Consider the following 17,772-nt stretch of genomic DNA (forward strand, 5'->3'; position numbering starts at 1 on the left):
TGTCTACATCACAGAACCCACTGAGAACCGAACGTGGACACTCACAGCTTTCCCTCTGCTAGGGTGCTAGGACATTCATTGGAGTCTTGAAAACATTATACGCTCATCAGCACTATGCTTATGCTATCATTACAAGTTCACTCATATAGGCTTTTCATACCACTTACTATCAACAACGTTGGCTTTAAAAAACTTCAGACTTACAACAAAGTTGTAAAGATACAAAGTCCCCAAACACCCCTCCTCCATTCCCGTCACAAGCATTACACATGACTGTGACGCATTTGTCACAGCTAAGAATCCAGCATCACTAGGCTCCGCACTCTTGATTAGCTATGCCTAATGTCCCTTTGAGACCCCAGAATCTCATGGTGGCTACGTTATGCTCCGCTGTCATGTCTCCTTGAGCTCCTTTGGGCTATGTTGGTTTCTCTGTCCCCTGGGTCTTTCTGGTGTGTTTCTCAGGCCTACACAGTTACTATGTGTAGGAAAAGCACCACTGAAATGAAGTGCTCCTCTCATGTCATATGAAGGGTTTATGATCTCCATGTGACATCACTGAGGGTGCTGCCCCTCTTCCCTTGGCCAGAGTGGGGTTTGCCAGCTTTGCACTGAAAAGCTCCTTTCTTTTTCTCTTTCTAAGCTAGAAGGATGAGAGACTCTACCTCCTAGAGAAGCAGTCAGCAATTTGCAATGCTTCTGTAAGAAAAATCAGTTTATTTTCTTCCATTTATTTTACTCAAATGATGAATATTCATCCTATCAACTCAGAGGCTCTCTTATAACTTGGGCTATAGCAGAAAGCTACATTGCTTCTATTTACTCCTCATGTATAGTGACCGCAGTCCAGCTCTGGCTACTGTAAGCTATCGAGGGCTGTCTGCCATGTCCGCATCCTTTTACATCAGATACATCCTTGGTACCTAGCACTCTAAGATGCTCCATGCATATCTTACATTTTATCTACCCTAGTCCTACAACCAACCATTTCTCCAAGGTGTTCTGACTTTTAAAACTTAAATATATTAAGATTATGTCTTCCTCCCCCTCTGCTCTCTTGCTGTGCTGGGTATGTGTGCTGTGTGTGTCTGTGTGTATGCTACATGTGCTGTGTGTGTGCTGTGCTGTGTGTATACCCTGTATATGTGCTGTGTGCTGTGTGTGAGCTGCGCTGTGTGTGTGCATGCTGTGTGTGTATGCTGTGTATGCTCTGTGTGTGTGCTGTGCTGCATGTGTATGCTGTATGTGTGTGCTGTGTGTATGCTCTGTGTGCATGCTGTGTGTGTGTATGTTGTGTGTATGCTCATGTGTGCTGTGTATGTGTGATGTGTGATGTGCTGTGTGTGTATGTGTATGCTGTACTGTTTGTGTGCTATATGTGTTGTGTGTGCTGTGTATGCTGTGTGTGTGCTGTATGTGGGGGAGGGCTGTGCGTGTGTGCTGTGCTATGTGTGTGTGCTTTGTGTGTGGTCTGTGTATGTGTGTGCTATGTTATGTGTGTGTTCTTTGTGTGTGCTGTGTGTGCTGTGTGTTCTGTGCCATGATCAAACCCCAGAGCCTCATGCATGCTCTGCCTCCAAACCCATATTCTAATGACCTCTGAACCTTGAGGGTTTTTTTTTTAACAGAAGCAAACTCACAACCCATCTCCCTTCCTCTCCCACAAGATGATGTTACAAGCATGAACCACTGTGCCTCAATTGCATATTTTCATAAAGATAGATTAGCCCAAGCTTGTTTAGATAGTGTATCATTTATCTCACTTTCCTCTTCTGATCCACTCTGCCCTTCTCTACTCCTGGGGGTGATTTCTGTGAACTTCGTCCTTGAGCTGCTTTGCTGTATGGTTTCTTTGGGAGTTGTCCATTAGAAGGCACCAAGAAGAAGAAGACAATGAATATTTATCCCCAGTCCCGGCCTGGCAGCAATGGCCCTGGCTCCTGGGTTCCAGGAACACTTCCCCTGCCTTGCTCCTTGAGCCCAGGGCTCCTGAGAGCATCTGGGATCTGCTAAGCCCTGGTGCCTGCTTTATCTCCTTTGCTCATCTCTTTCATCTCAGCCACACCTGGAATAAGCCCTTCTACTGCTCCTGTGAGAGCGCCATCTGTTTCCAGAAAGATCTTCACTCTTAAAGCCATTTTAACCATATGTGGCATTCAAGAAAAAGCTGCCATTTACTAATTTAAGAGATTCATGCACAAAAGTCCTCCCCATTCTACTAGTTTCTTGTTTTAAAAGCTATAACAGGTTTTGTTTTTAAAAACAAAACAAAAAACAATTTCATAAATGTTCTTAATACCTTATAATCAGGTCGAATATTTGCAAAATATATAAAGGAGTCAACAGCTAGAGCAATCTTCAGTCCACCTCCTTCCCAAGACAGTGAACACATCTGCTTTCCTGGAACTTTCAAAGTACCTAGATGCTGGGGGCGGGCCAATGAAATGTAAAGTATTATAATGAACATATAAGATTCGTATGTGCCAATACTATTCCAGAAAATTCTAAAAATTAAATTTATTAATAATACCACTGAGAAGGATACTGTATATTTATGAAAACAATGCTTACATGTTAACATCTATCACTTGTGACTCATTATTAACATAGATTTTTTAATAAATAAATGATCATGTCAAACGTGGCGGTGTGCACTTTTAATCCTAGCACTCAGAAGGCAGAGGCAGGTGGATTTCTGTTTGAGACCAACCTGGTCTACAGAGCAAGTTCCAGGACAGCCAGGACTACATAGTGAAGCCCTGTCTCACAGTGAAAAAATATTGATTAGGACAGGCAGACATAGGTTAATTACCTGAAGACATTCAAAGTATCATATTAAAACCTAGAAATATGAACATAAAGTAAATGGCAATTTCCTATGTCAGATATTTAGTTTTCTAAACTTACAGATTATAAAAGGGTCACTATAATAAAAACTTATAAGGCACTACTCAGACACACACTTGCTATCTGGAGCCTGCTGCTCAAATGTCCCTCAGAGAAAGTGTGGCTGGCTGGACTTCCTACTCATCTTCCTGCTTCCTGCTGCACCTGCTTTAAATGGGAAGATACATCTGAAACACATTTACCTCACCAAACGGTGTATAGAACTGCACAATGTTGACATCCTTGTCCTGAGTCACCACTTTCTGGGAGCCTGCCACAGCTAACACACTGCCAATGTGGTTCCACTGGACACCAACCACATACATGCCCGTATCAATCAAAACTGGATCTGGTCAGAAAAAAAAAAAAAGAGAGAGAGAGAGAGAACAAATGTGCCAACTGTGGTCACAACTTAGCATAGAACTTCCCACTCTTAAGAATAATTTTTAAAATATGTTTAAACTTCTCCAACTTAAAAAAAAAATACTACTTACTTTGGTCATTCTCGTGTCTCATTATTTGGCATCGTCCATTGTCAAAACAAATCGCCAGGCATGGGCAATCGGGCTCCACGTAGCCTTCGGTGCCATGGTACCAGTGAATGCCAGCAATGCTGATTGCCCCAGTGACGTTCACTAGGCAGTTCAGTTTCATTTTCATCTAGGTACAAGTGGTTAGCTTAGGCTTAGTAACTGCACTGTAAAACTGGCGACTGAGTCTGCACAAGTATTGACGGAAGAACAATGAAAATAAGACTTGAAACCTGGCTGCAAATGCATGTTTCATAACTTACTGGTTCACCAAACCTAGATAAATTACTTCCCTGACTTTCCACCTCTCCCCATGACAAACCACAAACAGGTGAGTGTGGTCCTGCTTGCTATCCCAGCACTCCAGGGACTGAGGCAGCAAGATCTCAAATTTGAGGTCAGCCTGGGCTACATAGCAAGGACAAGGTCAGTCTCAATAATATAGGGAGATCTAATCTCAAAACATAAAATAACAAACAAAAAACTGCACTCACAGAGGGATTTATTTATTTATTATAATTTATTCATATTACATCCCAATTGTTATCCCCTCATTCTTACCTTCCCTTTCCCATCCTCCTTCCCTCTTCCACCCTGTTCCCCTCCCCCAGACCTCTAACAGGGGGACCTCCTCACCCACCATATGACCACAGCCTATCAGGCCTCATCAGGATAGCCTGCATCCCCTTCCTCTGTGTGCCCCGCCAAGAGGCAGTGATCAAATCATGGGCACCAGAGTTCGTGTCAGAGGCAGTCCCTGCTCTCCTCCCCCTGCCAAGGTCAGAGGTGTTTTTTGGTTTTTGATTTTTGTTTTTTTGAAGTTGTTGCCCCTTTATTGTTGACCTGGGTGACGTTAAAGAAAATAACATTCGGTTAATTCTGACTGAAAACATTAAGACACACAAGCTGAATCCATGTCATCACCTCAGCCAGGAAGGTCATGGCAGGTTTCACCTGTGCCATTAAAAAAAAAAAAAATGCAACTTTGTCACACTCTATTACTTTCTATGTTAGCTAAGTCATGAAAAGGTGATTTTTTCCCCCTTAAACTTAAGTACAATGTACATGTACATGATTTTGAGAATAATTTAATACGTTAGCCTCAGATACAGCTATATTCTAAGACCATTATTTTAAAGGAATGGATCCTTACAAGACCAAAGTAACCCATATACCATGAGGTTGGTTTAGCCTTTTCTTCTTCTTTCAACAAATGTGCACCACACTGTTTCAATAGCAAGGATGATGCAGGGAATATGAAAGCTGCGATTTGCAAGGTACCAACCACATCTAGAAGCCGAGGAGGCCAATCAGACAGAGTGGGTGCCATTCTACTTAAACGATCAGGTGACATCACAACACGCTGGGTGCAGCAAGGCAGCTGTCCATGAAGCTTCTTTTTTCCTGATGAGACCAGAGGCCCCACGTTGTCTCCAGGCTCTTCGTTGTGCTTTATGTGAGGTCCCAGAACGGGAACTTTTTGGACCTCCAGCAGAGGCAGTACACAGCTTTATCTCCTAGACCCTCCATGTCAAAGGCATGCACCACCTTTGGGTGGTCTTTGTGGACCTGAAGGCTCACCACAGTTTTGGTGTGATTAGTTTTAACGAAGAACTTTTTGTAAGCCAGGTAACCGAGAGCAGCTGTCCCAGCCGCAACTGTGCCTGGCCACAATCCATTCAGTTCGCACAGCGGAGTATGAGCTGAAGCCCATGGAGCTGGTGGCTGGAAGGCTGTAGCAGAACCACAGAGACACCCCCACCCCACCTGACACCCCCACCCCACCTGACACCCCCACCCCACCTCCCACCCCCACACAAGATGTGACCTCCAGGCCCACTCACTGCCCAAGGCCAGAGTTTTGGATGAGACACAAATGACAGTAGAAGATCATACATTCAAAGCCAGCCTGGGCTATGTAGTAAGATCATGTCTCAAAAAAAGGAAGGTGGAAAGGGAGGGAGGGAGAAGGAAGAGAGGGAAGGAAGGAAGGAAAGGGAAGGGAAAAAAAGGGAAGTGAAAGGGAGGGGAGGCGGAGGGAAGGGATGAGAAAAGGGAAGGAAAAGAGAAAAAAAACGCTTAGGAATTTTACTTCCACCAGGAAGTGGACTATGAGATATAATTTTTCCTACAAACAAGGCTGACATAGTAATAGATAAGAAATCTAGCATGGCTACATCTCTCAAAGGCGGGACTTTCTCCAGATCATGCTATCCAAGCTCACTGTCTGTTTCCTTTCCAGTTGTTTGATAAAATACCCTGACAAAGGCAATTTGATGGGAAGGGCCTGGTTTCAGGCCACGGTTCAAGGGTGCAGCCCATCACAGCAGGATCCCTAAGCATCTGCAGTCAGAATGGATGGATGCAGCACAGGGAATGGCCCCACCCAGAGCTCCTCCCACACCACAACGCATCACTCAGAGACACCCTGGGAGGCTATACCTAAGCTGGATAATCCCTCTCATGGCCTGAGATTTGTCTCCCAGGTGTCTCCAGATGATGCCAGGTTGGCAACCAGCACTAACCACCACACCTACTCTACGCTACCTACTTTCTAGAAACTGAGACTCCCTCATATGTATTAAATCGGTTACCACTCTTTTCACAAGCTCTAGTTGCCACAAAAATATCTTGGGTACCCTGCATCAAAACTTTGATTCAGGCAGCAGAAACTTAAAAAGAAACTTACACAACATATTATCCTTCCGCTCCAATGCAAGGGTTGTCCCATGCAGCAACAGGAAATCAGGACTAAAAGCTGCACTCTGCTACATTAATTCGCCTTAAAGGAACTGAACTTGGGCTAGGACTGTAGCTTGGTAGAATGCTTGCCTGACATTCAAGCAGCCATTGCACTAGACCCAGTGCCTACAATAGCCTGAGCTTGGTGGAGGTGCTCCACTTTAGAACCCAGGAGGTGGGGACAGGAGAATCAAAACTTCAGCTATGCAGCAAGTTTCAGCCTGCTCTACATAAGACTCTTTCTCAAAACAACAACTAGCCTCCACCCCTGCCTTGGTTAGTGTCTTACTGCTGTGAAGAGACACCATAACCAAGGCAACTCTTCTTATTTCTTTTGTATTTTGAGACAGGGTTTCCCTGTGTAGCTCTGGCTATCCTGGAACTAGCTCTGTAGACGAGGCTGGGCTCAAACTCAGATATCTCCTGCCTCTGCCTCCCAAGTGCTGGGATTAAAGGCATGCACCACCAAAAAAAAGACTTAATTGGAAGCTTTTTATAGTTTTATGGGGTTTGTCCATGATCATCATGACAGGAAGCAGACAGGCAAGGCCAGCACCAGAGCACTGAGAGCTTGGCATGCTGATCCCCAGGAGAGAGGGGTGGGGCAGAGGCAGACAGAGAGACCTGACATGGACTTTTAAAACTAAAGCCCACCCCCAGTGACACGCCTCCTCCAACAAGACCACACCTCCTAGTCCTTCCCAAACAGCTCTACTTCCTGGTGACTAAGCATTCAAATCTATGAGCCTATGGGAGCCATTCACATCCAAAGTACCACACCACACCCCCAAGAAAAACTAAGGTTTTCTTCTTTTAACTTTTTTTAAACTAAAGGTTTATATACTTATTACATATACAGTGTTTTGCCTGCATGTATGCCTGCACACCAGAAGAGGGTACCATATCTCATTATAGATGGTTCTGAGCCAGCATGTGGTTGCTGGGAATTGAACTCAGGACCTCTGAAAGAGTAGTCAATGCTCTTAACCACTGAGCCATCTCTCCAGCCCTCTTTTAACTTTTAAGATGATTAGAAAATTAAAACAGTATTGAAGACAAATTCTATAAACTACTGTTAACTACCATAATAATGGCATACATATATAAAAGGCACCTAAAATAATCATAGAAACTTACACTAATAGAATAATGAATATATATGTACACATATATATATACTTACTATAAAATTCCCTTGATTATCATAAATGTGTATTTCTCCATTTGCCATTCCAAAAAGCAAGATTTTACTATCTGCAGACCAGGTTACATGGCACAGCTGTATTCCCTTCAGATCTTTCCCCCAGATCCGATTCCCTAAAACAAAGGAGAGACAGTTATTACCAGCTCAGAACCGTGGTCCTCCAACAACTGCTTTTGAATCTTGATTTCCCTAAAGATTGCTCATAATCCTCACAGCATTTGTGCATGGTCAATAAATATTTATTAGCAGTAATATAAGCTAAGTAGCACTGAGACTTTTTAAATAGCAGCTGTCTCAAACTGTCTCCTCTTCTGGACCCCAAGGCAGGAAGGGGCTCACTCCCGATTATGAGATGAGTCATCTACTCTAGAAACAAATACAAGCTCTCTCAAAGGCCTTCATCCCCTCACATCCTCAAACATCCTGAGCATTGAGTGAATCCAAGCTGGTCCTTCCTGCTAGCAAAGGGAAAGGCAGCTCCCCAGATGAGCTCCTCTGTGACCAATGCTGCCATCCAGGCCTAGGATCACCCCTTCCCAATTCTGCAAAGATCTCCCTGGAGATAACCCTCACTTCCCTTTCCTTCCAACTCTTCTCTCCAAGTCCTTGCTTACAAATGTTTGCATAAGTATCAAACTCCTAACCGCCTTGATTGAATAAAGACAAACAAAACAGAAACCACTTCCCGACCTCACCCTCCTCGCTAGCACCGCCCTATTCCTACCAAGCCACCCAGCCATCCTCTCACAGACTCACACGGTATTACAGGGTTCGCTTCCTTACCATCCCCTCAACCCTCAAGTGACCCCACTCTACCTTCTGCCCAAACTCCACTAGATCATATGGAAGCCTTGCCTGCCTACTGCTGAACCCAACAGACAGGGGGTCTTATCCTCTGCTTTTCCTGTCTTTTTTGGACCACACCCTCCTTCTTAATAGTCCTTACTTCCACAAAGGAAACCCTTTGTCTCCAAGACTTCTGTTTTCAGTGTCTTTTGTGAAGTTCTTCTTTTCTCCTCCAAAGCTATTCCTTAGCCCTGAGACATGCCATTCATCAACCAGCCTACCTGTGGCTAATGCGCGCACACACACACACACACACACACATCTCCTCCTCCAGGGAGCCCTCCCTGATCTCTTCCCATCTGCACTGGGTGGCGTTTCTACATGTTCCCTGTTGTAGTACTCATCCCACAATCCCTCGTGCTTCTCAATGACTGCCTATTTACTATCATCACTTCTGATGTGGGTCAGGAACCGTTTTCCCTGCTGTGCCATGAATTCCTACACTACAACTACTGCTTCCGAGGCTCTCAGCAACATTAGGTGACTGCAACAAACACACAAACAATCTCTGCATAAAATGTTTTCTTATATTAAAACCAAGATGTAGACTCACCGAAGACAGTCTCATCTATGTACTATACTCTGAAACAAAGGGGTATTTCAGGCTATAAAATACGTCAATGGCATGTTCTGTTCAATTTAGAAATACAAATTTTTGTAATTTTATACTTTTGAAACTAAAATCTACATTTCTGTACAACCTAATCTAATCAATTATATAAAGGCCATATTTAAAATAATACTGAGAAATTAAGTGACCTGTTTTCAGAACCACCATAGGAACCTGAAACAATAGATTAGTCTTGAGAAGGTAACAGGTTAGAACCACAAGGTGGTCCCTAATGGTACCAAATCATATAACAGGGTTGTCTTCCTTAGTGTCTATTTTTCAATCAGAGTGACAATTAACTTAAATCTTCAAAGACAACCAGTAAATGCTGGTTTCTGGCCAGTGTCCAGTGACTGCCTTACCGTCCACAGAGCCGACGATCACAGCTCCGTCCTCATACACTATGCAGATCTTCTGCCCGTCAGCATTCCAGCTCATGCTGCGGACCACGGACTTGTTGCGGTTGTTGATCATCTCCTCGTACCAGGAGCCTGTGTGCACAAGTTCAAAAAAAGCTCTACAGTCAAAACCTCCACACTGTTCAAGTGGTGGCGCACGCCTGGGATCCCAGCGCTCTGGAGGCAGAGACAGGCGGATCTCTGTAAGTTCGAGGCCAGCCTGGTCTACAGAACAAGTTCCAGGACAGCCAGGGCTATCTTGAAGACTGAAACAAGAGGATCATGCGTTTAAGGCTAGGTTGGGTTACATATAGCAAGACCTTTTCAAAAAAAAAAAAAAAAGAAAAAAGAAAAAAAAAAGTAAAAACGAACGAGAGAGAGTGTGCATGCTCTGACTTCTAAAACTGCACTGTTGGATAAATGATTGTTCTATACCCTCAGGCATTTAGCTTTGAAGCTTCAGATCCACACCATAAACACAAGTCTGATTAGGTATTACTCCTAATTGCTTCAAGATTATCATAGAAAATACAGTAAATGTTCCTCTCTTATTTGTTCTTTCTCTCATCTTGTCAATTAAGAAAATGAAATGCCATCTGCTTCTTTAGGACTGAAATAGATGACTGTTCTGAAAGCTCAACTCTTCCACCCAGTGACCATTTCAGAGAGTGAGGAAAAGCGCGACAATGACAGCTTTACATGGTGCATAAGCTCCTGTGATGATTAATTATTAAATCAATCATTATTATAAATATAAGCAGATTACATTAAAGCATACAGACTGCTAGTAAAAGTGCAGCCTGTTTTTGAATTGTTTAAACTTGGCTTCAGGGAGATAACTCAGCAGGTAACGGTGCTTGCCCCCAAGGCTGAGTACCAGCGCTCCATCCCACATGCCTGGAACTCACATGGCAGGAGAGAAATGACTTTCAAACATTGTCCTTCATCTCTGCACACACACTGTAACATGTTGGGCACACACAATACATGAACACTGTAACATGCTGGACGCACAATACGCACACAGAGAGGCACGCAAATGTTAAAAGCAAGGTTCAAGTATGACTTGATATTTTTGCAATGAAGAATTTATAACTGTGGGCTGGAGAGATGGCTCAGCACATAAGAGCATGTACACTTGCTCTTCTAGAGGACTCAAGTTCAATTCCAGCACCCAAGCAAGGTAGCTCACGACTACCTACAAGTCCAATTCTAGAGGGATGTGACGCCTCTGGTTTCCTCCAGCACCTATACTCACACGTACAGACTCCCACCAGATGGGCACACACATACACATAATTAAAATAAATCTTAAAAACAAATAATTTGAAAATGAGGTATCTGGAATCTTTTTACAACTATACATATTTAACTAATCCTTTCCCAGCCTTAAGAAAATATATATGAGCCAGGCGTGGTGGCCCACGCCTTTAATCCCAGCACTTGGGAGACAGAGGCAGGTGAATCAATGTGAGTTCGAGGCCAGCCTGGTCTACAAAGTGAGTCCAGGACAGCCAAGGCTACACAGAGAAACCCTGTCTTGAAAAAAAAAATTAAAAAAAAAATATATGTATGTGTGTATTCTGAGTTGTTTTTCTAGTAATAGAGATGCATCTAAGTTAATCCTTCTCTTCCTTTCCCCTCCCCTAACTATCCCCCACCAATTCTCTTAGAGACAAGAGACACAAGTTGTGAGTCATTCATCAGCAATGAGATGAATCCACACCAAAAAAAAAATACAATAAAGGAAGTCTTGCCTTTGACTTCTTCATAAATGTGTTTTTTATCTAATATTAATTCCAGCTGGCCACAAAGGAATGTGTTCTTATTGGAAATCTAGGAAGATAGTTATTTTATATGGAAACTATTCTAATTGTAGTAATGTCAACAGTCAGCTAATTCACTGTCCTAATGCAGGGTCACAGATCAAAGAACAGGGTGAAGTCTTCCTGCTGGTTTCAAGTATATTTCAGAAATGATATTTCCCCTTCCAAATATTGTGCTCAGATGCTCAGACTCTGGCCTGTGAAAGATCAAAGCAGCACTCCTGAGCCACCGAGATGGCTCACAGGGGAAGGGGCTCGCTGCCAAGCCTGACAACCTTAGTTCAATCCTGGGGTCCCACGTGGTGAAGAACACCAACTCCCACAAATTGTCCTCTGGCCTCCACGTGTCTGGCACATGTACATATCCACACATATACACAAACCACAGATAAAAAACTTTAGAGGCGCTCTCACAGGCGAGAGGGATGACTCAGTGGACGGGAGTTCTTGCTACTCTTGCAGAGGACTAGAGTTCAATTCCCAGCATCCCCATCAAGCAACTCACAGTGGCCAGTAGCTCCAGCTTCACTGGACCTGACACCCTCTTCTGACCTCAAAGGTATGTATACATATGCCCACACACGAGCGTGCATACACACACACACACACACACACACACAAGCATTCTTTAAGCCGCTCTCCTAATATACCTTTATACAGCATCCAGACAATGATAAGCCCATTTTGATCACTGGTAGTCAGCTTCTGATACTGTTCATTCCATGTTACAACCTGAACAGCACCTAGAACGTTAAAGCAAAAAATTCAGAAACGCTAGCATGACTATCATTCATTCAAATGTGTGTCTTTGCGTAAATGAACACCAAGAGGACATTAAAATCAATAGTCTGTGCATAGTCAGTCTTAAACATTAAAATTAAAATATGAATACAAAAAATAGTCATGGGATGTAGTTACTGATATTACTAATTATCTGCAACAATGCAAAAATCCCCTTTCATATGTACCTCAGCCTTACACCTTCAGGGACCCCTCTGACAACCAGCTAACAGAGCTGCCACAGAACTAATGTGGAACAGATAAAGTCATGATTACCAAACTGGCCTGACTCCCAAGGATAGAAATGTCTAAGGACGCCAAGTTGCTCTTGGTTGGCACATCCCGTAATTTATTTTCTCTTTCTATGCCAGTTCCCATTCTGTCCCACACTCCCGAGTACATCGTAAGCCTCTGGGTTACGAAGGACTGACTTCTTATCCCTAAATATTTTAGTGTGTATTTCCTAATGATATCTTTTTATAATCCATATTACAAATGAACACTGATAAAATATCAGCTAATACAGCCCGTTAAAATATCAACTGTCAAAGCAGTGTCCTAAAAGGTACTTGTTTTCCCCACTCTAGGCCCACACCCAAGGACTAAATTATTGTTGCGATATCTTTTTTGTCTCCTTTGACTTAAAATCATACAACAGATCCTTTAAGAGGATAATATATTTAAAATTCCACAGACAAATAACACAAGTTTGCAACATATAAATCAACAGCCAGGTTTTTTTTTCAGAAATATCAGAGATAATATTTAATTTCTGTAAAAGTGTTGAATAGTCCACATATGAATTGTGCCTCAATAAAAATGATTCCTTTACTATTATTTTTAAATAATAGTATTTAATGTAACATATTTGTTTGAGATTTTTATATTAAGTAGATGGAGACCTAAAATGTCCAAATGCTATTCAAACATGACAAATTAAAAAGTTAAATGTAGCTGGGCAGTGGTGGCACATGTCTTTAATTCCAGCACTTGGAAGGCAGAGGCAGGGGTATCTCCTTGAGTTTGAGGCCAGCCTCATCTACAAAGGTAGTTCCAGGATGGCAAAGGCTACACAGCGAAACCATATCTGGAAAAACAAAAAACAAACAAGCAACGTTAAATGACTCACCACTATGCCCTTCCAGGTTCTGGTTCATGGAAAGGTTACTAGGGGCTGCCAAGCCTCTCAATTTTGAGTCATCTAAAACAAGCAAACAACAACAACAACAAAAAACCCTATGGTTAAATATGTAAAAGATTACAAGACTTTGGCATGTCCTGAGTTATAGGAAGAGTGTGTATCTATAAGGTAATATATGATTTTTTTAAAGTGTTCTTTATTCTGACCTATTTTTCTCCTGGTACAAATGTGAGCAATAATGTACGGATCCCTTGCAAGACATTATTCTAGCAAAATAAAGCAAACTGTGTAAAGACTATTAGCTCAGTGTATTAAATATATAACCACCATTACTTAATATTTTCATAAAAAACATAAGTAGAAATGTCTAAGGACATAAATTAAGATCGGTAAAAAATTTATAAAGTACTAATAGTCAAGATTTTAGAATCCAGTTTTTACTATGTTTCCTAGAATGTCATGCTAAACTTGCACATTTATTCATTCATTCAACAAAAAGTTAATGGGTATATACAGTGTCTAGGCACTATGGGATGTTCTGGCTATAAAATAAACAAAATCATCATTTACCCTTTCAGAAGGCTTATATTCCACGGTAGTGGGAGAGTCAGATATTACATACATATAATTATAAATTGGGAAAGAAGAGACAAAATAACAGACAGTAACTAATTAAAACAGTTAATTTAGACTGAAGTGGGCCACCAGGGAAGCTTTCTGATGAAATAATATTTTAGCTGATACTATATACATATAATTATAAATTGGGAAAGTAGAGACAAAATAACAGACAGTAACTAATTAAAACGGTTAATTTAGACTAAAGTGGGCCACCAGGGAAGCTTTCTGAAGAAGTAATATTTTAGCTGATATGACACACAAAGAATTGCAGGAAACGATTGCTCTTCCAGGATAACAAACAGCGAGTGCAAAGACTACACCTTCCAGGGACAGCTGGAGGACATGACCTCGTATGGAGCTGCTGGGACAGCCACAAGAAAAGTCATGACATCTTTGGATGAAATTACAAGCACTGTACACTTTACGGTCATTTAGAAAATGTGTTGCACCTAAAACATTTATTTTAAATATACAAATGTCATGATAACCTTAGGGATTGTGAAGATGGTAATTATGAAACTCAATCCTTAGGAAATCTACTTTCCAGGATACGATGAGGGGGCTGGAAAGCTGGCTTGTGGTTAAGAGCATGGGCGGTTCCTCCAAAGGACCCAGTTCAATTCCCAGCACCCACACGGCAGCTCATAACTGTGTGTAACTCCAGTTCCAGGGAGTCTGACACAGACATGCATGTAGACAAAACCCCAATGCACATAAAATAAAAACAAGTCAAGCATTTTTAAAGACCTATGAAAAATATTCTTTATTCTGAAAGCAGTCAGAGAAAAGTACCTCTAGGGGTCTCTCCAGCCACTAGTTGTACTTACCTGGTTGCTTCTCAGGAACTTCCTCAACAAAACACTGCACCAACTAAGAAACAATAAACATGGGCTGGAGAGACGGCTCAGAGGTCAAGAGCACTGGCTGCTCTTCCAGAGCTCCTGAGTTCAATTCCCAGCACCCACACGGTGGCTCACAAGCGTATATATGTGATCTAGTGCCCTCTCCCGGCATGCAAGTGTACATGCAAATGGAGCACTCATATACGTAAAATAAATACAAACTTTTTTTAAAAAGGAAGAAAAAATAAACACTAACACTGGTACAGTGGTGCATGCCTGTCATCCCAGCATTCAGGTAGATCTCTGAGTTCAAGATAAGCCCCGTCTACAGAGTGAGTTTCAGGAAAGCCAGGACTACAACAAAAAGCCCTAACTTGAATCCCCCCAAAAAAGTGTGTGTGTGTGATACTTTTTTAAAGATCAAGTGGAAATAAGACCAAGCTGGTATGATAACAAAAATCTGATAATACTAATATATATCTTACAAAAAGCACATTATCAGCAACCGCTGGATCTAAAAGGCCCAGTGAAAGAATATGCTACTAAATAAAGCACTTAGGAACTGAGAATATGATTTACTCAGGAAATCACTTGATGTACACCTGTGAGCACCTGAGCTCATATCCCCAGAACCCATACAAAACCTAGGTATCGGTGCATGCACCTGTAATCTCAGATCTGATGAGACAGGAGGCAGACAAATGGGTCCCTGGAAGTTTCTAGGCAACTATCTTGACCTACATGGTAACTTCCCTGTCTCAAAAACAGTTAAAGTGGGGGCTAGAGAGATAGCTCAGTGGTGGGGAACATGTGTTGCTCTTGAAGAGAACCGATGCTCTTTTCTCAGCACCGACAAACCATCTGTAACTATAGTTCCAAAGAATCCTACGCCCTCTTCTGGCCTCCACAGGCACTTGTATGCATGTTACAAAAGGCAAAACATCCATACACATAAAAATAAATCTTTTTTAAAGCTGCAGACTTCATAATGACAAATACCACGAGCCGGTCTCACTGAATAAATTACACCAGTCACTTTTTTTTTTTCTGCCAATTGTACATATCTGTACTGGCAATGATCACTTACCCGTCTGTGTTTCTAATCTCAAAACTTTAAGTAATCCATCCTCACCACCACATGCTATGAACCCTTGGTCCTTGTTCCAGGATATACATTTCAGCTTCACATTATTGGGAACAGCAATCTGTAACAAGAATCACAGAGGTGCCAGCTTTGCACGACGGACTTGGAAGGTCACCATCCAGGAGATGTCAACACTGAGGAGCATCTCCCAAAAAGAAACCTACTCGAACTTCTTGTGGCCCGTGTTGACACTTGGGAGACTGAGACAGGAGGATCTCGAGTTGGAGGCTAGCCTGGGATACACAGCAATATCCTGTCTCAAAAAAGAGCGTCAAGGGGGGAGAGAGAAAGAGTAACGTCCTGCAGGGAGAGAAAAAAAAAATGAGCTATTATGAAAATGGCGGTGGTACTCTTAAATGTCCCAAGCTCTAGTATTCTGTAAAGAAGTGCACATAAAGGAAGGAAAGCGATTGCCAAGGAAGCCAGAGGTAAAAAAAAATCACCTCGTGGATTCTTTGAAGTCGGGAAATGAGACATAAATCCTTATCGCTGTTCTTACTCCCTTCTCCCCACACGCTTATCGTTGTGGTCATCTATCATCTGCTGTTTGTCACTCAAAAGAGTCTAGAGAGAGCAGGAATGCGGAAGAATCCTGAGAAAAAGCTACTGGCTCGGCCAAGAACGACCGGGGCTCAGAGACCCGCGGGAGGAGATAGGTGACAGGGAGATGGAAAACCTGCGGGACCAGCCGCCTGCGGTCCCGGGAGGATGCGGGCACCGGCGGGCTGCAGGAATGGAGGCGGCGCGATGGAGGGCCCCGGGAAAGCTCACTTTCTTGCTCAGGTAGAAGAACATCGTGGGAACTCAGAGAAGACGACCCGCGGCACAATACATAACGGGTTCTACACCTCCATTCGCGAGCACCGGCGGCTCAGAGAAGCTCCCGTCGCCTGGCAACCACCACTGCCCAGGCGCATCCGGGGCGCAAAGAGAACTTCCGGTGTGGCATTGCCGTGCGCCTGCGCCTGCGCGGGCTTTGGTGTCGGTGTGGAGCTGATGCAGAGGTCGCCTTTGGGCCTGTACCCTTGGCTCTAAGTCTTTCTGCTCTTGTTTAGCGGCCCTGTTGGCGACCTGCCACTTACAAGGCAGGAACCTGGAGGCAGGAGCTTATGCGGAGGCCATGGAGGGATGCTATTTACTGGCTTGCCCAGCCTTTCTTATAGAACCCGGGATGATGGGGCCCTACGAATCAATAACTAGTTCAGATAACTCTTGTGTATCAAGTTGACGTAAGGCTAGCCAGCACAGAATCCTTAAAACACCTTAAGGACTACCACAAAGGAATATTGTGACCTTTGGGTCATTAAAGGTACAACTGCATTGGAGCATGCCCTTCCATTTAAAAATATTTGAGCTCTTAGGCTTTTTCTGTCCAGAGAACGATTTTTCTATATTTTTCTTAATTTTTTAATACATCTTAACCTCATTTTGTGTGTGTGTGTGTGTGTGTGTGTGTGTGTGTGTGTGTGTGTGTGTGTGTGTGTGTACACCAGAGATCCACATCATGTGCTGCCTTCTATAACTCTCCATCTCACTTTCTGAGGCAAGATCTCACGATAAACTTGGAACTTACAATTTGATCTAGACTGCCCAGCCAGTGAACTCCAGGATGACTTCCTCCCTACTTCCGACCTTTGGCTTCCCCTGGTCCTCGTGTTTGCAGCAAGCTCTTTAGCCGCTGAGCCATTTCCCCATGTCCCTGCTATTATTTTGAGGTATCTAAATGTTAACAAAGTTTCCAAATCTAGAAGTTCAAGTACAGCCACTCCTGTGGAACTATTTGGTCTCATTCATCTTTTTATTATTTGTGGTTTTCCTTTTTAGCATAGTATGCAGCTATCGATATTGTTTTTATTTAATCTAGCACGGGTTTTCACGGAAGTGTTAATTTCCCCTCTCGAGTCTTTCCCTGTCCCAAGCACACAACCTTTGAACTCTGAACTCTTTGTCCTCAGTCTATTGTCTCACCCCTTCTAGAAGTTTAGAGTCTTGCGTGGTTTTGCTTTCAGTATGGAGGGTCCTCAAACAAACAAACAAACAAAACAACAAAAACTTAGAGATAGCTCTACCTTATTATCCAGACATGTCACAATTGGCTACATACCCAAAGAATCCAAGGCAACATACAATAGAAATGTCTGCACATCCATGTTTAACACAGCATCATTTACAATAGCCAAGTGGCACGGTCAGACTAGGTGC

At 42.8% G+C, this 17,772-nt stretch overlaps 1 protein-coding gene across 4 annotated transcripts in view; it reads right to left on the reverse strand.

Moving 5' to 3' along the window:
- Nucleotides 1-16,484, reverse strand: part of WDR35 (WD repeat domain 35) — a 57,175-nt gene extending 40,691 nt beyond the window's left edge. For 2 of the 4 annotated variants that reach the window (XM_084791719.1, XM_084791718.1), the window contains exons 1-9: nucleotides 16,342-16,484; nucleotides 15,514-15,631; nucleotides 12,952-13,023; nucleotides 11,693-11,785; nucleotides 9,181-9,309; nucleotides 7,342-7,475; nucleotides 3,381-3,546; nucleotides 3,090-3,235; nucleotides 2,300-2,425 (exon numbers count right to left, since the gene is read on the reverse strand). In XM_084791719.1, coding sequence (XP_084647845.1) covers nucleotides 2,300-2,425; nucleotides 3,090-3,235; nucleotides 3,381-3,546; nucleotides 7,342-7,475; nucleotides 9,181-9,309; nucleotides 11,693-11,785; nucleotides 12,952-13,023; nucleotides 15,514-15,631; nucleotides 16,342-16,365 — 1,008 coding nt within the window. In that variant the 5' untranslated portion in view covers nucleotides 16,366-16,484. Of the gene's footprint in view, nucleotides 1-2,299; nucleotides 2,426-3,089; nucleotides 3,236-3,380; nucleotides 3,547-7,341; nucleotides 7,476-9,180; nucleotides 9,310-11,692; nucleotides 11,786-12,951; nucleotides 13,024-15,513; nucleotides 15,632-16,013; nucleotides 16,165-16,341 lie in introns of those variants that run through there. The other 2 variants (XM_084791716.1, XM_084791717.1) reach the window with 2 other exon arrangements.
- Nucleotides 16,485-17,772: the final 1,288 nt, after the last annotated feature.

This window comes from Acomys minous (assembly GCF_964271855.1).
Source record: "Acomys minous genome assembly, chromosome: 8".
Classification (NCBI taxonomy): Eukaryota; Metazoa; Chordata; class Mammalia; order Rodentia; family Muridae; genus Acomys; species Acomys minous.